The sequence below is a fragment of the Scleropages formosus genome, chromosome 24 (assembly GCF_900964775.1).
Source record: "Scleropages formosus chromosome 24, fSclFor1.1, whole genome shotgun sequence".
Classification (NCBI taxonomy): Eukaryota; Metazoa; Chordata; class Actinopteri; order Osteoglossiformes; family Osteoglossidae; genus Scleropages; species Scleropages formosus.
The window spans coordinates 12345042-12365004 of NC_041829.1; the positions used below are offsets into that span (position 1 = coordinate 12345042).

The 19963-nt window shown below is 42.5% G+C and overlaps 1 protein-coding gene across 1 annotated transcript; it reads left to right on the top strand.

Moving 5' to 3' along the window:
• The first annotated feature begins 1538 nt into the window (after nt 1-1538).
• On the top strand, nt 1539-19323 carry LOC108918830 (raftlin-2-like). The gene is made up of 9 exons (XM_018726415.2): nt 1539-2226; nt 10821-11001; nt 11952-12060; nt 12678-12849; nt 13696-13914; nt 15133-15239; nt 15421-15524; nt 15860-15938; nt 17854-19323. Exons 1-9 carry the CDS (start codon nt 2088-2090, stop codon nt 18049-18051), a joined length of 1308 nt encoding a protein of 435 aa, XP_018581931.2. The 5' UTR covers nt 1539-2087; the 3' UTR covers nt 18052-19323.
• Nucleotides 19324-19963: the final 640 nt, after the last annotated feature.

The window sequence follows — 19963 nt, forward strand, 5'->3', positions numbered from 1 at the left end:
CATACAATCTCAGTGCTGCAAGATGTGCGTGGGACTGAGTTGCAAGGCGAATGTGTTTTTGAAATATGAGCTGCACTGTGTTTCTCCAAAGTAAAAAAACATTGCGCAATAACGGACCAGTGAGAAAGCAGTATATTTTTGAGGCTAAATAAATGTAATGACAATCGATGCACTTACTAAGCAAGAAATGGTCAATTATGAAGGAGAAGATGCAACTGCGGGACAGTAGTCCCAGTAGTAAATGTATTATTTTTATGTAGTGGTTAAACTTACAAATAGTTCTAGTTATGAACAGATTGTTGACGCTAGTTATGTTATTGAGTTGAGGCCCTACTGTGTATTGAAATGTCCTGAGAAACAAGACAGTCTTCTAGTTGAGAACTAAGTAAGCAGGAATAGTGTGATTACAGTCAAGAATGGTGCTCTTTAATGAACATGCCATTTTTGCCAATGGTAATTTCATAATTCATAATTAATTCATGATAGATTAATGAATTTATTAATTTCGAAGATGCTTTCCTCCAGTGATGTACAGCTCAGAGAAAACTGCATTTTACCAACAGACACGATTCTTGAAGTACTGTCAATTAGCCTAACACCACCATATTATTCAGCATACACATTGCATGAGTAACCGCATATAGAATTGGTATAGATTACATTTTAACTGATAATGTACTGCAAGTTTATATGAGATCAGATGAGAAGTGGGTCCAAAAGAGGTTGCTTTAAGACCCCCTTGGATGTCGAGAGATTTTAAGCAGTTCTGAGGGACACAGGGAAAACATTTCACCACTATGCCTTTGATTTTGGACTTCTAGTGCATGGGACCACCAAGGGGCTAGATGCAGAAAAGCGTAGGAGTGTGGTTTGAGTGTAGGAACTGCTCTGCTCCTGTAAGGTTAGGGAAATAGATCCATTGAGAGTCTAACGGGCCATAATCAGGTTTGTAGAGAGGGTGTGGTGGGGTTGCAGTGGGTTTGGCTGGGGCCTGCTCTGTGGTGGGTCTGGGGTTCAAGTCCTGCTTGGGGTGCCTTGTGATGGACTGGCATCCAGTCCTGGGTGTGTCCTCTCCAGCCCTGCACCCTGTGTTGCTGGGTTAGGCTTTGGTTCACCGCGACCCTGCTTGCGACAAGTACTTTCAAAAAGTGTGTGGGTACAAGTTTGTATGCACACTATCTGTAATCCCAACCCTCCTCAGATGAGGCTGTAGACACACTTAACTACTTCTAGTTGCAGCGATGCAACTAAATTAATTAATCTTATAAACAACAGTCCAACCAAATGTTTTTGCTTCAGAAAATTCTACTTCAACACAGTATGAGAAAGTACTGTGTAAGTGAACAAGAAACAATTTGATGCTACAAGCCATTATACTATAACATAGCTCAAATCTTGTATTTTATAAATTTGTTTACTTCCCACGAAACACACACATGTTGAGCGGTGTATAAAACTTTAGATTTTCATCAGGAATCGCAATGCTTGTCCTGAAGACTGAAACAAGTATTTAACGGTTGGATGATTTTGATTAATAACCGCTTGCGCACCGAATGCCGTTAGACGGGGCGACGGCTGAAGTTGTTTCGCGCAGAGGCGTCCGCTAAACGAAGAGTGTGTGTGTGGGTTTTTTTTTTCTTTGACGGACGTCCTCCCATCCCTCCTTTTCCTCCTTTTCCCCCCAAGTTTCTCCTCCCCTTCCCCGGAGCCTCTCCAGACTTGACTGCCGCCCTTCCCCAGTTTCTTCCTTCTTTCTTTCGCCTCCCGCTCTACTTCCTACTACTTTACCTCACTGTGTCAAGATACACAGCAGCACTAAGCGCCTGTTGCACAAGGAGGCCTTTTTTTTTTTTTTTTCGCCCAAGTTAGTCCAGGTGAACACTTTACGCGCTCACTCCTCTCGTAAGTTTCTGCGCTCACGCGGCGCTCTTATGAAACACGCGCTTGAAGACACATCATCGGCCGTTTGGAGAAAGTAACGGGCCGCTCGAGCGCACCCACACACGGTGGCCGCGCGCAATGCGGCTCGAGAGGTGAGCAAGCGGAGCGCGCGCGTGGCGGACCGCGAGCGCGAGCCGAGCGCGGCCATGGGCTGCGGCCTGAGGAAGCTGGAGGAGCCCGAGGAGCGCAGTCCCGGGAAGATCTACTCGACGCTGAAGCGGCCGCAGGTAGAGAAGAAGACGGACACGGCGTACGAGTACGTGCTGCTGGACTTCAGCCTGGAGGGTGAGGCTCATCGGTCACTGTCCGTCTGTCTGTCTGTCTGAGAGGAAGAGAGAGAGAGTCGGAGAGACATCCGTTTCTTTTCAGCGTTGTCCCGTTGTGTGTATTCGTAACACACTACTCTTGAACTTCAGCCGTCCGGGCTGGAAAATGTGTGGTGTTACAGAGAACGGGGCGGGCGGCGGAGTTTTTTTTCCACTCTTTTGACATACTACTAGTACACTTCAAGCCTCGATTTCTTACTACCAACCAAGTGTCCTAAAACTGACAGAGTTTTGCTGCAATACCTTATTATTTTGCTACACAAATGCAGGAAAAGATTCTAGTGGTTTCTAAAAAATGTGCAATGGTACCTGACTAGTACGTCCCAACTTTGTACCCCCACCCACTGTGTGTGTGTGTGTGTGTGTGTGTGTGTGTGTGTGTGAGAGACTCGTGTCCCCACTGTCTGTGACTCCAGTATTTTGGTTCTCACTCTCTTTGGTCCCCAAAAGTTGGTGCCTTTCCACTTGCCAAGTGCAATGAAAGGATGGGTTTAAACTGGGAGACAGCGTCATGAAATCTCCACAGGCTTCACTTGTGACCACTTCCAACAGCAACGAGTGTTTTTGGAAAAATGGAAGCAAATTGCTTTTAAAGGTGACACAGTCGTGGACTGAATGTTAACCTAAATGCAGTCTGACACGTGGACTTCAGTACCGAATGAATGCGGTACACCCAACGCTCTCAGAGCTGTTAGTTCATTCATGAAACCACTTCTTCGGATACAGTTCTGTGGAAAAGGGTCAAATTAGCATTATTTCTATAGGAAAAAGTTGATGGTTTCCAGCCAAAAATGTTACCTTTAGTTTTGGTATTGTGATAAATTTATCTCATGCATGACAATAGCAACACCATCTCATTTTCCTCATTTGACAGCTAGATGCTTTATTCATTTATGATGGTCAACAGGTATTCCCATTATCAAAGCACTTTACAGTATATAGTATTAATCATTGCATGAAACTTCATTAATCCTAGAGGGAAATGCACTTTGTAACGGCATTCGATTTATAACACACAAACAGGACTTCTAGGTACCTATTGTACATTCACATGTAAGATACTCAAATATATACAGTAGAAAAGTAAATTAAGGGAGGAGTAGACTGAAGTGATGAATGATACATGTGGCAAGCTCCTCATTTTATGGGACAGCAAGCAGGTTGAACCCCGGTTAAGGTGCAGACACGTCTCTTTAATGCTTTGGTGCTATACAGAGGAACATCTTTGGCTACAGTCGTTGGTGATGCCCATGCACTACAATAAGCTAGGTTTGAAATGGTCTTTCCTATCAGGTAGATCCTACCAAGTGGTCTAGTGGGGCTCCCGATCATCCCCTCAGCCTCTCTCAATTGGCATCTCATAGGGCTCAGTGCCTTCTGGGTGCCCTATTCTTCTCAATATATACCGCTTTCTTCCGCTCTGTCATCGCCTCCCATGGATTCTCCTAATGCTGCTACACAGATGATACCCAGCTCTTTCTTTCCTTTCTGAGCGGAGCTACAGACATTTCCTCGCACATTGCTGTTTGCCTCTAGGACACCTCTGCCTGGATGTCTGATCTCCACCTACAGCTCAAACTCTCCAAAATGGAGATCCTTCTCCTCCCAGCTGGTTCATCTTCCTGCTGAGAACTCTAGCAAACTGGATAACTTATTTTGCTTACCTTATCAGCTAACTGCCTGGGAGTCATGATTGATTCAGTTCTGTCTTTCAACACATCGAAGTCACAACCTGGTCCCGCAGATACGTCCGCAGCATCTGCTGCCATCTCACAACAAACTCTGCAACTCCTTGTCCAGGCCATTGTGATATCCTCCCTGGACTACTGCGACTCTCTCCTGTCAGGTCTTCCAGCATCTCCCGTTATACCTCTCTGGCTGATTCAGAACACCGCTGCACAAATTGTTTGACCTGCCAAAGCATTGCCATGTATCACCCCTCCTCAGCTTCTATAGCTGGCCAGATTAAATTCAAGACTGGTTATGGCCTAGAGAGCCATCTGCTTAGCGTTAAGTCAAACCTTTTTTTGATGTGGGCATTGGACTCCATCAAGGTTTTGTTTTTCTCTACATTTATGTTTGTGATTTTCATGGACAGGATTTCAGGGCCCAACTAAGGCTCTGAGGATGTTCTTTTGACAGGGGCTAAGGGTAGAATCTATTTTTTTTAATAGATACCTTATTGATCCTTGATGGGAATGCAGTTGCAGGAAGTTTCATTGCAGGATGGGAATGCAGTCAGGAGGAAGAGGCATTATATTTCCTGGTGGCAGCTGACAGAAAAGATCTGTAGTAGCACTTCCTGACACCATGGTGGAATGAGCCGGTGGCTAAAAGTGCTCCAGGATAGTTCTCTTTGAGGGGAATGGGCAGAACTGGTTGCGATGGCCTCCAATTTGCCACCATCCTCTTCTCTGCCACTACCTCCAGGGGTTCAAGGTCAATCCTCTGATGAAGCTGGCTTTTCTTATGAGTTTAAGGCATTTGGTCTCACCTGAACTAAGTCTGCTTCCCCAGCAGGCCACAGCAAAGAAAAGTGCACTGGCCAGACTGATGGAACATGTCCAGATACATCAAAGAACTTGAGCTTCCTCAATAAGTAGAGTTTTCTCTGATATTTGTTGTACAGTGGTACTGATCTACAGTTTTTTAGAAGTTGATAAAATTTGCCAATTTTTATGGATTTTGATGTGCTGAATTCATGTATGATAATTAAAACCTCTGATTGGCTATCGTTGCCAAGATATCAAAGCATTTATATTTTATGCATATGTACTATATTTTGTAGATAATACGATAATTTACAACTTTTAATCGTAAATTGTAAACCTTGGTATACTGTCTTTATGTAACAGTTAAAAAATCTGCTAAATTGTTTTATTGAAGAATTCATTATGACACATCAGGCAAGAAATGGCTATGCATATATTAGTACTTATTTTAGTCCTTATTCGGTGTATACTTGGTGCTTCTTGTTTTGTCTTCATGAAATGCAGTGTGTCTTGTTACTGTCTAGCAATAGTCTGCAAGCATTTATGAGGCTCCATTTGCCTCGATACCTTTTCTCCATTGCTGCAGCATCCTGAGGAAGTCCCTTGCCATGCTCATCGTTCACTGCTCTAGTGCAAAAACACTAGATGGGAGTGCAAAAAATGTATCTTTAGTGACATGTTGTAATCAAGGCTTTTGAATGGCTTCAGGAGTTTTTGGACTAGTGCAACTTATCTGCCTTGTTGTTTCCGAGGTTATCTGTTGCCACTAACTTAGTCTTTCCACGCTGTCCTTTCCTTGCCATGCAGTGAAAAATTAATTTTTCTATAAATATATATTTAAATAATTTCTATACAAAATATATTTATTTGCCATTCAGATGCATCATCTGGAAATCCATGAATCTGAGTACCAGTAAATACACCTTCCTTTATCTTAGCTTCGCTTAGCCTTGGAAATTTTCCAAGAGATGCCTGACAGAGTTTTTCATTACTCAGGTTGATGTGTAAGGGTGGTAACAAAATCTTCATTTATTCAACAAATGGTAGATTTTGAACATTTCTCAGGCTTCAATGATTTTCGGTGGCCAGTCTCTCCAAAGCTGTGGTGACCTTCAAGTCACCACAAACCTCAAAGTATTTTACCACTTGGGATTGATTGCAAAACATTGCCATTATGCAGCAAAACAGCTTTAAGATTCATCTTTGATGAATAGATGGATAGTTCCTCCGCCATTCTCAATTTGTGGGTTGCATATACTGACCCAATAGCATATATTGAAAACTAGAGCCAATCAACAATTTTAAGTATCATTTTCGTTCTCAGTGTCCCTGATTTAGTAAAGTGTGACATTTATGTCAGAAGTATTTTGGCTGTCGACCAGTGTTATTGATGCACCTTATGATGGAGGAGTCATCAGAGGACTTCTGAAGATGGCATGAGCTAGTGTTGTATTGGAAGTATATTGTGTAGAACATGAGCAGGAGACGGAACAGTTCCCAGAGGAGTCCCGTGTTGCTCGCCACAGGCTCCGACTCAGTCTCTGAGCTTGACAAACTGTCATCTGTCAGACAGATAGTCCAAGAAGATACATGAGACTGGGGGCCGCATCAGTGATGATGTCCTTTTTGCCAGCTATGACTTTTGGTGTGCAACTGAACGGTTCACTGCTAAATGTGACGCAGCTGATATGAAAATCAGTACCTCCAAGTCGTAAGTTCACCGTGCCCCAGAAAATGATTTGCTCAATCCAGGTGAGCGAGGAGCAAGTGCCTCTAGAAGAGTTGAAGTGTCTTAGTCAAGAATGATAGAAGAAGGGACAGGGAGATTGTTCCGATCTTTCTTTCAGTCTCAGCAGTTTCACTGGCCCTTCAGTCATCTGTAATGGTGAAGATAGAGCTTAATTTTAGAGCGAAGCTCTGTTTGCTTAGTCTATAGCCCCATCTTCACCTATGGTCATGAGCTTTGTGTAATGATTGAAAGAACAAGATTGTGCATACAAGGAACTAATAGGAGGTTCTTTCTCAGGATGGCAGGGCTCACTTTCCATTAATAAGAAGTTCAGCGATCCAGATGAACCTTGAAGCCGCTGCACCTCTGGATTGAGAGTAGTCAGTTGAGGTGGTTTAGGAACACCTAAGAATGCTCCCTGTTTGGCTCCTACTGCAGTTATACTGGTCAAGTCTCCCTGGGAGAAGACCCTGGGGCAGACCCAGGAGATGCTAGAGAGATTATCCTCAAGGCTGGTCTGGGGAAACACCTGGGATCCTCAGAAAGAAGCTAGAGACTTGCTGGGTGAAGGAAAGCTTAGGCTGTCTGAACCTGATACCTCCACGACTTTCAGCTGGACTAGCAGATGAAAACTGCACTTTTGAATGTTATTTCATTTGTGAAATTACGTTTACATTGCGGAAGGATGTGGGCTTATTGTCTATGGTTTATTTATTGCATGTGCCTCAATTAATGATCATTCATCATGAACCACATAATCATTATCAATGGTTGAAATTATCAGTGTGATAAGTTGTCTCACCTATGTTTGAGTGCATGCGTTTGTGGTTGTACCTCTTGTTTGTTAAAATTGCAACAAGGACATGCATGGAAGTAGAATAATCCATTAATAGGCTGTTGTACATGGCGCGCGCGCACACACACACACACACACACACACACACGCTGTCAGAAATCGCTTGTTCCAAGCGGGGTCGTGGCGAACTGGAGCCTAACACGGTGCAAGGCTGGAGGGGGAGGGGACACGCCCAGGATGGGACTCCAGTCCATCGCAAGGCACCCCAAGCAGGACTGGCACCCCAGACCCGCCAGAGAGCTGAACCCGGCCAAACCCGCTGCGCTCTCCCATGTTGTAATAATAATTAGTTGTGTGAAAAACGGGTACATATTTTCACAAGCCGTTAGGTAAGGGCTGAGTGTATATTTACTTCTCCAAAGTAGTAACATATCACACCTTCCAACTTTTATTATGATTTTTACGTTTTGAGGTTTATTGTAATTGAAGTTGCCTATGGATTGTGGTTTTTTTAACATTGATAGTGGGTTTACCTGTAAAGCTTATCACATGTTAAAATGATTGCTTTGGCATTTTCTGATGACTCTAGATAGATTCATGTGGCCACAGCATATGAAGTGAACAATGCCTTAGTCAGAATGAAATTAGTACATTCTGACTAATCCCAAGAAAAAATACCTCCAGAGAGGTGAAACTAGTTCATTACATACTGTAAAGAGCTTTTTTTTTTTTGTAAAGGATTAAAAACAAACTGCACTCTGGCTATGTCACTAGTGTTCTGCACAAGGTTTCTTTTTCTCCCTTCTCCCAAGAGATGCTGTTTCCCACAACTTTCACAGTCACATGCTTGAGTTAAAACTGAATGTCACGGAGCGCTCGCCGTGTTTCTGTTGGTTACTGTATATTTCAGTCTGTAGTCTTAGCACAGAAACCCAGAGAAATCCAAATCCTGCTAATCCTCAAAATCTGTCGGTATGCACAGTTATTTGTTAAATGCGGTCACCTTAACCATTTCATAGCATGTAAATGAGTATCAAATATACACCATCTGAGTATGTTTAATGATGAAACTTTTTCACTTTCTGCTTTTTCACATCACTGTACTCTTATTTGCTCTTCTCACTCCATTTAAAATACCAGTTTCCTGGCAACATAAACTCATTTATGATATTTTTAAGCAGACTACAAAACATATGCCCCCCCCCCCCCCCCCCCCCATTTATTTTGGTATGATTAGAATCAGTGGTACTGCTAGTGCTGTGCTGTTTTTTTTTTTTTTTTTTCCTCTCTTCTTCTTTTATCTCCCCTGGAATATTCTGGAGTGATCTGTGTGTTATATATCATACAAGGATTTTTTTTTTAATACCAGATCTCAAGGCCACATGAAGGATAGTGTATTTTTCCTGTGTCATATGGGATGATAGGATAAGACTGAGGTGGCTTGGCAGAACATTGGGCCCATTCTGGTTCGCTGAGCTCAGCTGAATTTTAATGTGCTTCTCTTTAGCCACATGTACAATATGTGTAATACAGCACAGCGTATCACTTATTACACTTCAATGCAAAGGAATGGGAAGTGCGTTGAGATAACGGTTACCAAACATGTAGGAAGGTGTTAATCTGTTGGATTCTGGTCTGTCCTCACCATTCAAGTTGTCTCTTTCTCTCCATCTGTTTGTTGCTCCATTTGACTCCCATGTCTCTCTCTCTTTCTCACACGGAGAACAGTGGGTCCACTGTGTATTTGTGGCAAGGGGAGGTGGAGAGGGGGACAAAGGCACTAGTCACTCACCATTTGTGCCCCACAAGGGTGGCTCTGTTCAGACTGGGACATATCCCAGGATACCTCCGATAGGGACCCACCATTAGGGAGCCACTGCTGTTATGCCCTGTGTAAAAGCACATGTGTGTGTGGTCATGTTTATGTGCAGAGACCAGGTGTTGTGTTTCCATTGAAATGCGTCTGCATTTTAGCTGCATGTCCACATCCAAATTATTTAATTGCTTTTTAGGTATTTTTCAACACAGCTAAGTAGATCTGTGGCTGTTTGTACACCATGCACACTAGTGTGTGTGTGTGGGTGAGTGGGTGTGTACACAGTGTTTGTTTGGAGACTGGCACCATGCCACTGCTTTCCTCTCAGCTCAGATCCAGCAAACAGTCGTTCGTTGTGGGAAGAGGATGTTTTGAGGGAGGTGAGCAAAAAGGTCTCCAAAAATTGGTGGTCAAAAACAGTGGGTGATGACAGAGGGAAGCCGAGTGTCGTGCCCTTAGAACTCGGTGCAAATCGTAACTGCACACCGTGTTAATTCTCAACGCTGTTTCCCTGGGATTCACCGCTCTAACTGAACATATGTGTTCATGCTGAGCTCAGAAAACAAAACATTTTTTGCTTGTTCTCATGTGTTTTTACTTCTTCTGCATTTAGCTATTTTGCTGCTTTGACATATATGTACATTTATTCATTTAGTAGACTTTTTTTTTTTTCCAAAGTGACAAATCTTGAACAATACAAAAGTGTGTTACACAAACAGAAGGAGAGCTCTTGGAGACACATAATTCCTGAATACAGCCAATTTATCACATACCACAGTATAAACTAGTATATATTATACAACTTGCTGCATATAGGGTAATTTTTTAAACTGTTAAACAGACATGTGCATGTTTATTGAGGACATAGGAGATCAAGGGAGAAATGAGTCCAAAAGAGGTGAGTTTTGAGACCCTTCTTAAATGTAGAGAGATCAAGCAGTTCTGAGTGAGAGGAGGTGGTCATTCCACCACATCAAAGCCGCAATCAAAAGCGTTTGTGCTTTTTGGACCTCTTGTATAGGGGACCACCAAGTGTGCAGAGGTGGAGGAGTGTAGCAGTCTGACTGAGGTATAGCCATTGATCAGTTTTCAACAAGAATAGGTTTCAAAAAGGACCAAAACAGCCCTCAGTTAGAGATACACAACACAAAATAGCACACAGTCTCCCTCTCTAGGCTACTCTCCAAAATACCACTCAACTCCTCAGGCCAGCTGTCGTGAAATCCATATATTATATATGATGTATGAAATATAATGAAAATGCTGCAAAATACTGTGGTAGTTATAGGCTTGAAGGTAAACTACTGATTGGGTTGCAAGAGCTCCAGTAAAAGGTTTCACACTAAATCCTTCTCTCCAGTTTCTAGCTTTTGCTTTTCTTTGCTACCTTGCTTTCACTGCCAAATTTTAATTGTTCCTAAAGGTTATTTTTCCCCCTCATTAGGATGTTTAAATCTGTTTTCATAAACAAATGTGTAAATCTACATTTTTAAAGAAACTTGATGTGACTAGGGAAGTAGTGTCTATAACTTTGGGGGTGGGGTGAGACAAGTGTGACACTAAGAATTGCCCTAAAATGTTAATTGCACTCAGTCAGTAACTTAGTGTTCCTGTGGTTGTCAGCAATTACACTAAAAGATGTGTAAAGGTTATAGCTTTGTTAATGATGTGAATGGTTGACCAGCAAAGAGGCACAACTCATTCTCTTTGACATCCCCAGGGCGCCGCCCCACAGTGCAGGGTCTTTCCTCCCTGTGCGAGCTGCCCCAGGCTCTGCTACCCTACTACACCCAGGGCTATCTGCTGGCAGCCCTGCACCCAATCATCCTCTCTGTGGGACGAAACCAAGCCCTGCCCTGCAGCTTGCTATATCGCGCCATCCTGACCCGGCCACGACCCAGGTACCACCCATGCTGGCCGAAGAACAGGCTCCATGCAGGGGGCCCCACTGCAAGTGCACATGGGGCCATGGATGGATGTTAAAATATGCCACACTGCTTCAGCCTGAGAAATTTATTTTTGAAGACTGACATTATAAATGAAAGGTATCCTTAATGAAGAGTGATGTATTTATCAGGTCCCCAAATTAATAATGATGAGTCTGTCTGTTTTTTGAGATTTTAACTCCAGTGGTATTTTGTAACAACAGTGCATGTCTCATATTAAATATTTTCATTATATATATTTCCATATTTTTAAAGTCATTTACTGTTCATTACTTTGGGAATGATAGCTGAGGGATAACTGGGGGATATTCTGAAACCTGTTTACATTTGCCTGCCCCACCCATTTAATGTGCAAGAGGTTTTTGATTAACTGAGCATTGGTAAAATATGGCTGGGTTTGAGAAAGAAGTTAATTTTTTTTTTTTTTTTTGAGTGACACTGTACCTGATGATCTCGATCCTTCAGCTTTACAAGGGCTGTTTCTCTAAGGGTTCCACATCCTATCGGAAGTCTGTCATTGTTTCGTTTCAACTTCAAACATCCTTTGCTATATTCCCTGTGGAGCCTCACTACTGCTGAAACGAACACGTTTGAACAGCAACACTCTGGGGGGTGGGGGCTTGGAGCACTTGCCCATTGTGTCAGAGCCCAGTTCTGTAGGCCTCTCTGACCTCCTGTTGACCTCAGTCTTTGGCTCCTTTTCTTGACCTCCACATCCCTGCTATTCACCTTTCTCTGTCCTCCCGTGACTTAGTCTTTGTCGACATCTCCATACCTCAAGTGTTTCTTCTGCGATGGCTTTTAGTGTGACACCCTGAGAGCTGCTGCAACTCGTAATGCAGGGTGGACCATTATGGGACACACACACACACACTTACACATCTTAGTCTTGCTGTTTTTCTCAGCAAACAAATGGTGCCTGTGTGCCAGAGTGTCCCTGTGCTGAAGGTGGAGGAGTGGCCCCTCCCTGGAGACTCCCTAACTGGGGACACAGTGCGAGCGCTCATTGACAGGGTAGGTCTGACCAGCTGTGCGTCTGAATGTCTACTCATCCACCTGTTTACTGTGGGCATCTGTATGTGTGACTGTTTTCCCTCCTGTCTGCTTATCTTGTCACTTGCCTGCTAGTCTGCTTTGCTGTCCTTCATTCTTGTTTGTCTACTTCTTCTCCACCTCTGTTCATATGTGACATCTGTAGTCCTCCTTCACTTTTCGTTATCTTAGACCAAGGGCGTCCAACTTGCAGACCGCAATTTCACATAATGCAGCCTGCAAGAACATTTGTGAAGTTAATATATCCTATACATACCAATAACATAAATTCTCTTCATTGAAATGATAGTATAGTTACACCCTACACCACACCAAAATAAATAAATTATTTTTAGCTTTAGACTAACATTTGGCATGCCACTGATTTTTACACGTGTGGCAATTGGACTAGTTCACAGTAATGATTGTGACTGTTGGACACCCCTGCCTCAGACCTTTTATGCCTTTATAATTCCATTGTTCCTTTCTCTTATCAGCTGACATTAGTTTCTGCTGAGCAGCATGCAGGAACCTGTCAGTCTGGCTATAAAGTGGTCACCTCATGACTTGATTGGTGCTCTCTCCTCCGACTCCCCCAGGTAAATAGCAGTGCTCGGGGGGGAGTAAGGTTTGTGGGATCAGTTCTGCAGCAGGTGGGGACTGAGTCCCATAGCTGCAATGGCAGGGTGCCTAGTCCCAGGCGGGGCTGCCAGTCCCCTTCCCGGATCCCTCCTCAAGACAGAGATGCAGAGGGGACAACCTACAATCCTGGTGAGACATCAGCATGTGCACTTTCCTTTGAAATTGAGGAGCTTTACCAAGGGTTGGTGAGCAGTCACCTAGAAGTAATGATAGACAAAAATTTCTCATTTCTTAGTAACCTTGCCTTTTATCAGGATATAACCTTGTTTATCTTTGCCTTCTTCCTGCGTTTTCATATGTTCTTGACCCTACATAGGACAAGCATTTATGGTCAACAAATTAATTAGTTTGCTGTTGCACACTTTCAGTATTTACATTTATTCATTTATAGAAGCTTTTCTCTAAAGCGAGGTACATCTCTGATAAAAGTACAATGAGTGCATTACATCAATAGAAGGAGAGATTTGGATTCAGACGTGATTCTAGAGTACAGTTTGTTGCATTCCACCATATGAAACCATACGGTTTACCCATTCAACAATTTCTAATCACAAAATTGTTAAACATTTACATGTTTATCATAAACTTTCATGGATGTTTTTCATTGGAGAAGTGAGTCCAAAAGAGGTGAGTTTTGAGACCCTTCTTAAATGTAGAGGGAGATTTAGCAGTTATGGGGGGGTCATTCCACCACACTGGAGCCAGAACTGAAAACCTTTGTGCTTTTGATTTTGGACATTTCATGTTTAGGACAACCAGGTGGGCAGAGGTGGAGAAGCATAGCAGTATGATTGGGGTGTGGAAAGTAATCAGGGATTTACCATCACATAATTATTGTTGGTCAGTCTAAGGTATCATCCTGACTTGTAATATCTGTTGCACTTTTGGGATTTCAACCCAAAGATTAGCTTTTTAGTTAATAAAAGATGACAGTAAATGGAAGTAAGTGCTCAAATGATGCTTCCTCTCTTCCAGACCTCCGATTGCTGGTTTTGTTCCACTCCTGGCCTCCAGGCTGTGCTCCGCTGGATGCCCTAGCCTGCTGCTACCATCAGGGTGCGCTATCCATGCGAGTGGCACGGAAAGGCCAAGCTGTCAGTGCCCTGGAGGCAGACTGGCTGGAGCTGACAGCAGCCTACTACCGCAAGGGCTGGTCACTGGTTGACTCTTTTGTGTACTGGGATATGCCAAAAGGTACTGATGCGAATATTGTGTTTTCTGGCAGTGCTGCTCTACAATACTTGTCTGAGAAATCTGTTTTGCAGATTTCTTTTTAAATTCCTTTCAGACATGTGCTTAAGGTTGTCAGACTCATCTGGAGCAGTTCATATAACTGATGTCATGAAAATATTTTTATAGGAGGAAAAATGCAGATTCCATCCTTCTCATGATTCAGTGGACCATCATTCTCACTGTCACTGTTGTTTGAGTGGACATGGCAATATGCTAATGTAGTCTGGAGGTTTTTTGAACACTTGTTAAAAGCGAGTGCTATAGGAGGGACTACAGTAATACTAGGTGCCATCTGTGTATGTTGTGTCCATAGTGTGATGGTAGCATCAGACTAATTTTTAAAGTACCTTACAGTATGGTTGTAGGTATTATATAGTTTGTTTATAGTATATTGAAATAATTAATTTAAGAACAATATGTGACCTCTGAATAGCATTGTGTCTTTTTTAATGTTTTACACTGAATGTCTGCAGAATGGATAGATGGTAGTGTTGAAGGAGTTTGATGCAGTGTATTTCTAATTATATACATACTGTATGTCCATCTGGCCTGACTTTTGAAAACCTAAAAAGTGTTTGGCAAACAATAAGGGGCCACAAAAGGACAGCATGTTATCACCAAAACCACAGTAATTAATCCAAGGTGCTGTCTATTTATATAGCTCATTCATTTATCCCAAAGCATTACAGTTACACATTCATAAATAATTACTGAAACATTTCTGGTAATTGCCTTGCATAAGTGGGACTGAATTGTTCTTTGGAAACTGAGGGACAAGCCTAATTCTTTGATTACTATGCTGCTGAAGTTTAGAGGGCTATATTAGTGGTTACATTTCATCCATCCATCCATCCATCATACACAGGACAAGATGTTACACCCCATACGCATATTACAGCGGCTGTACACAAGGACCCAGTCCAACCAACTTCACCGTGAAGCCACAGATAACATTATTGTGTCTATATATCTCCTTGCTGGTCACGTGAACCTCATTCTGTTGGCTGGATTATTCCAAATTGAGATTTAACATATAGCATCCATATGAATGTTTAATTTAGCTTTGTTTATTGGGTTTTCATTTTTGTGAAAGTGCATTAATTAGCATTATTGTGTTGATTAGTTCATTGCATTGGTTTTCTAGCTGTCTTCTGATAAGCCCTGTTGTTAATTGCATAGGAGAACCTGTCCCCAGGTCTCTGGAGGGGCTCTTTGTGTATGAGGAGTGCAGCACAGCACCCCCAGCCAATGACACCATCGTAGTGGAGCAGTGGACCATTATTGAGGTGAGGGAAACACAAGGGTCATATTTAAGGTTTTTTTCTGAAACCTCTGTGAACATACGGGTGGTCATGCATGTCTTCGGAACATATGTTTGTACAGATATGTAGATTTCTTGTTACAATGACATATGCTTCGTCTAACATTACGGTCACACCCTCATCCCATGGGTGTGCATTTTTTCAGGGTTCCTGTGTGAAGACTGACTATGGACCCCTGCTTCACACTTTGGCTGAATTCGGCTGGCTGCTCACCTGTGTTCTTCCAACACCAATCATCCGCCACGACAGGTGGTGCCCACACCACCATACACACAATCAACATGTACTCTTTTGCTAGCCTTCAAATCTCACATGATCCCATGTATGCACACAGTCTGGTAAGGCTGTACTTTTTGTCACAGAATATAAGATTGCAAGAACTGAGTGTCTGTGCCACATAAATAAAGCACTGCAACTTATTTAGTGTTTGGAATGATATAAAAGATTGTAGACCAATTTATGATTTGGACTGGTCCCCAAGTAGTTCAGAATCAACAGTGCGAGCCAGTGCAAAGTACGATAGAAACCAGACCACTTTTGCACTTTTTAAAAATTTTTATTAAAGTCATTCTGTGGTGTTACAGTGAGGGCAATCTGGCCACCAAGCAAGTGGTGTTCCTGCAAAGGCCTGTCAGAGCTGGAGCCACCCAGCAGCAAAACCAGGTGAGATCATGGGCTTTGGTGCTTTAACCAGCCTGTCTTGCAAATCATTGTGGAATGACTGTTACTGTTAGATACATTGAAAAAAGTGCTCAGTCCTTTTTGAACTTAAGAACTGTAATGTGTTTTGCATTACATTTACAGGTTTGCTTGGTTTTCAGTTCAGAGGTTTTTTTCTTCTTTTAATGCTACACACTCCTACCACTGTCTTTAGCTAGTATGAGAAGTAGTAAACTATTTGTGTAATCTGGATAGAAAATCTCCACTGGTGGATCATCATCTTGGTGTCTTGGCATGTGTGTCTTGGTGAACTGAGAACTCTTTTATTGCCAGTATATAGCATACTGGAATTGGTTGTATTAGAGGGGGTGAACACTCCTCATAATGCCTGGCAAAATTGGGTCTCTGAAGGAACAATGCAGATTTCATCCCAGTTGTGAAAGAGTGGACCAGCTCTTCTGATTGACACAGTTGTCTGAGGGAGCATGTGTTTGGTGGGCTTGGAAAAGGCATATGACTCTGTGCCTAAACATATGCTATTACATGTACTACAGGAATATGGGACATAGGAACTACTGGCACATGTCATCTGATCCCTGAATCAGAGCAATGTGAGCTGTGCCTATATTCATGGTGATAAGTCAGAACCCTTTTGATGTGGGTGTCCAGCTCCACCAAGGTTGTTTTTGCTTTCCATTCTTGTTTGTGATTTTCACGGACAGGATTTCAAGGTGCAGCTGAGACTTGGAAGGTGTTCAGGTGGAGGGACTAAGGGTGGCATCCCTTCTCCTTACATATGATTGTGTCCTCTTGGCCTCAACTGACTGTGGCCTCTGACACACACTTTAGTAATTTGCTGCTGAGTGTGAATCAGGTGGTACAAAAATCAACACTTCCGAGTCTGAGGTCATGGTCTTCTGCTAGAAAATTGAGTTGCTCTCTCCAAGTTAGGGAGGACCAACTGCCCCAAGTGGAATAGTTCAAGTATCTTGAAGTTTTGTTCACGGATGATAGAAGAAGGAAGCAGGAGATTGGTAAACGGATCGGTGCAGTGTCAGCAATTTTGTAAGCTCTGAACTGATCTGTGGTGGTTAGGCAGAAGTTGAGTCTTTTGACAAGCTCATGGTTTACTGCTTGGTCTTTGTCTCCATACTCACCTGTAGTCATGGGTTGTGGGTTATGACCAAAAGAATGAGATTGGGGATACAAGTGGTTGAAATTAGGTTTCTCCGCAGGGTCAGAGGGCTCACTCTCTGTGACAAGGTAAGGAGATTGGTGATCCAGGAGGACCTTCGAGTTGGTGCTCCTCCAGATTGAGAGGAGTAAATTGAGGTGGTCTGGGCATGTTGTTAGAATGCCCCCTGGTCTGCTTCTTCTGGAGTTATAACAGGCATGTCTCCCACTGAGATGAGACCCCAGGACAGACTGAGGACACACTGAAGAGGTTACATTTCCTTGCTGGTCTGGGAACACCTGGGATTCCCTAAGAGCAGCTGGAGACTATGACTGGAGAAAGGAAGGCTTGAGCTGCCTCCTCAGCCTGATACCTTGGTGATCCTCAATAGACGATCAGAACAAACAGAAGATCTGAAAACTGGGTAGTAAAATGATAAACTTGGAAGTAAATCAGTTTTTTTTGGCAAGTTTGAGTTCAGTTTCCAGAAAGCTAAGTGGAAAACTTTGAATACTGAGAAGATTTAACTGAATGTTTTTATGGTGGTAAATAATTTTGAAGATTTGGTGAACATGAACTTTAAAACTTTTAATATGTATTATGCAATGTTGTACTGACTACCTCATATGGACATTTTCAGTGAAGCACATGAAGATGATCTGATTTCACTTGTCTGCAGTATCTATTAAAGAGCAGCATTTACTCTAGTATAGTTAAACTGAGTATCTGGCTCTGTTTCCACAGGCAGGGTACCCTCACAGCGAGGTGTCCAGCCCCTCTGTGAGTCGTGGTGTGGGGAGCCCTCTCTTAGAGGAGCTCTCCCGAGACACTGGTGCTTTTGGGGAGACCTCCATCTGTGGTGAAGACTATCCAAACAGCCTGTCCCATCTGGATGATGGTTTTGAACAGGATGATGGAGCAGCACAGGTTACATACATCTGACCCCAGAAGTGCACCAATATGAGAGTACACTCCATCTTTAATCTTGTACTAATGGGCAACACTGATTAGATGGAACTTATTTTTGGCACTTTGACATTTAGCAAAGCCATATTTGACAGTATTAAAAGGAATCTCTTTGTCATTTGAAATGATAGTGTAGCAAAAAATGCTGTTCATTAAATCACCCTGTTGACTACAATTTACAATTACAAATCACCTTACAGTGTTGATGTAATGATGAACTATTACTAAGTGTTAGCTAGGTGTAGGCTTACACGGGGCTTTCCAAGACACAGTGGGCAAACACAGGTCCATGTGTCCCTATACCAGGTTTGGCACTCAATGTTATACTCCAATGGTCCTGGATTTGATCACACTGTGGAGCACGGGTCATCTCAAGCACACATCACTTGATAAGTTTCATATTTAGCATGACACCAGGCTGGAGCAGGGTGTGCTCGGTGCACAAATCCTAGGGTAACACACAAGGGAAAAGTAAATGGACACTAAACTTTGCACTTCCTCTGATCCCTATTCTAAAACACAGGCCCAGCCTCCTCCTATTTTTATTTTTTCCCAGTTCTTTTTTTGTGTTTCTCCTGCTGCTTTTAGAAGGAAATTTGCCTCTTGGTTGAATCTGGCAATTAAAGGAGTCAGAAAAATTTTAGCCTGACACAATCTGCCTTTGTTGAAGAGCCAAACAAAAGGATTCACTAGTGTTAACATTGCTCAGGTCCAATTCTCACAGCTCTGCTTTTTATGGCTTGTAGGTGAGACAGGTGTGTCTGACTGCTTGGAGAACTTCAGTCATTGCTCATTTTATTTAAGTAGTTTTCCAATGTGAGGATGTACTGATAGGTTACACAAAGATGACTGTTGACTATTCACTGCAAGACAATTGCACAAAACCCCATGCTGAAGGTGCTAGAATTGTCAGTCTTGCAGATTTGTTGTAAAGTAGTATTTAAAATGTTAATTGCATAAAAATTAATTTTCCTCCACGTACAAATGTGTAAACACAGCTAATATGCCATTTTTTAAAAAAAAAAAAAAAAAACAACCATGTTGGGTGAGTAATTTCTCTGTACACTTTCAACTTATTCTACTACTAGTCTATGTAACCAAGGCTGGGTGACTGAGCAGGTATTTCTGCACATTAAGGAAAGTTAATTTTTCATTTGTGTTGTACAAATTACAGCTCTTATGCAAGGATTTTTATGGGAGTGAAAAATATTTTAGATATCAGACCAGTATTAACCAGTACTGTAACTTTTATACATGGTATTGTTTAATTTTGATTTGAATAAATGATTTTCAGTTACTCTTTCCATCTGTGGTTATTTTGAAGCAAATCCTAAGGTGTTTTCATTGCACAAAAAGATGTTTAGAAGCAGTAAGATAAAACTTGAACTATGCTTCAAGTGAACAATTTCAAAAGACAAAGTTTGTTCCTTACTTTCTTTTAATGAACCCCAGTGCTTCCTGATCATTAGCTTTAGTGAAAAAGATTTGGGCTGCTCCCCAGACAGCTCTTCTGTACAGCAAACTGAGAAAATCACCCCCACCAAAAGAGCAGCATTGAAAGAAATGTGGGGCTGAGATGACAGCTGCTATCAGGAAGGATGACATGTTGTGTATGCACCTGTAGACACCTCTTACAAATGCTGTGGCAGTATTACAGCACAAGCACCTGTTTGACATGCTGCCACACCTTGCTCTGTTCTGCAGGACTCTACATTTCTCCATTACGTGGGCAGTCCGGTGCCACAGCAAGTAGTGCTGCTGTCTCACAGCGCCTGGGCAGTGCGAGAGGACGTGATTTTGATCCCCACTCAGTCTGTGGGGAGTTTAAATGTTCTCCCCTGTCTGCGTGGGTTTTCTCCAGGTTCTCTGCTTTCCTTTCAGTCCAAAG

Excerpts from the sequence above, each read along its gene's own strand:
- LOC108918830 (XM_018726415.2), top strand. The coding sequence starts at position 2,088 with ATGGGCTGCGGCCTGAGGAAGCTGGAGGAGCCCGAGGAGCGCAGTCCC. Across the intron at positions 2,227-10,820 it reads GCTGGACTTCAGCCTGGAGG|GGCGCCGCCCCACAGTGCAG; the intron begins GTGAGGCTCATC and ends TGACATCCCCAG. Across the intron at positions 11,002-11,951 it reads CTGACCCGGCCACGACCCAG|CAAACAAATGGTGCCTGTGT; the intron begins GTACCACCCATG and ends TGTTTTTCTCAG.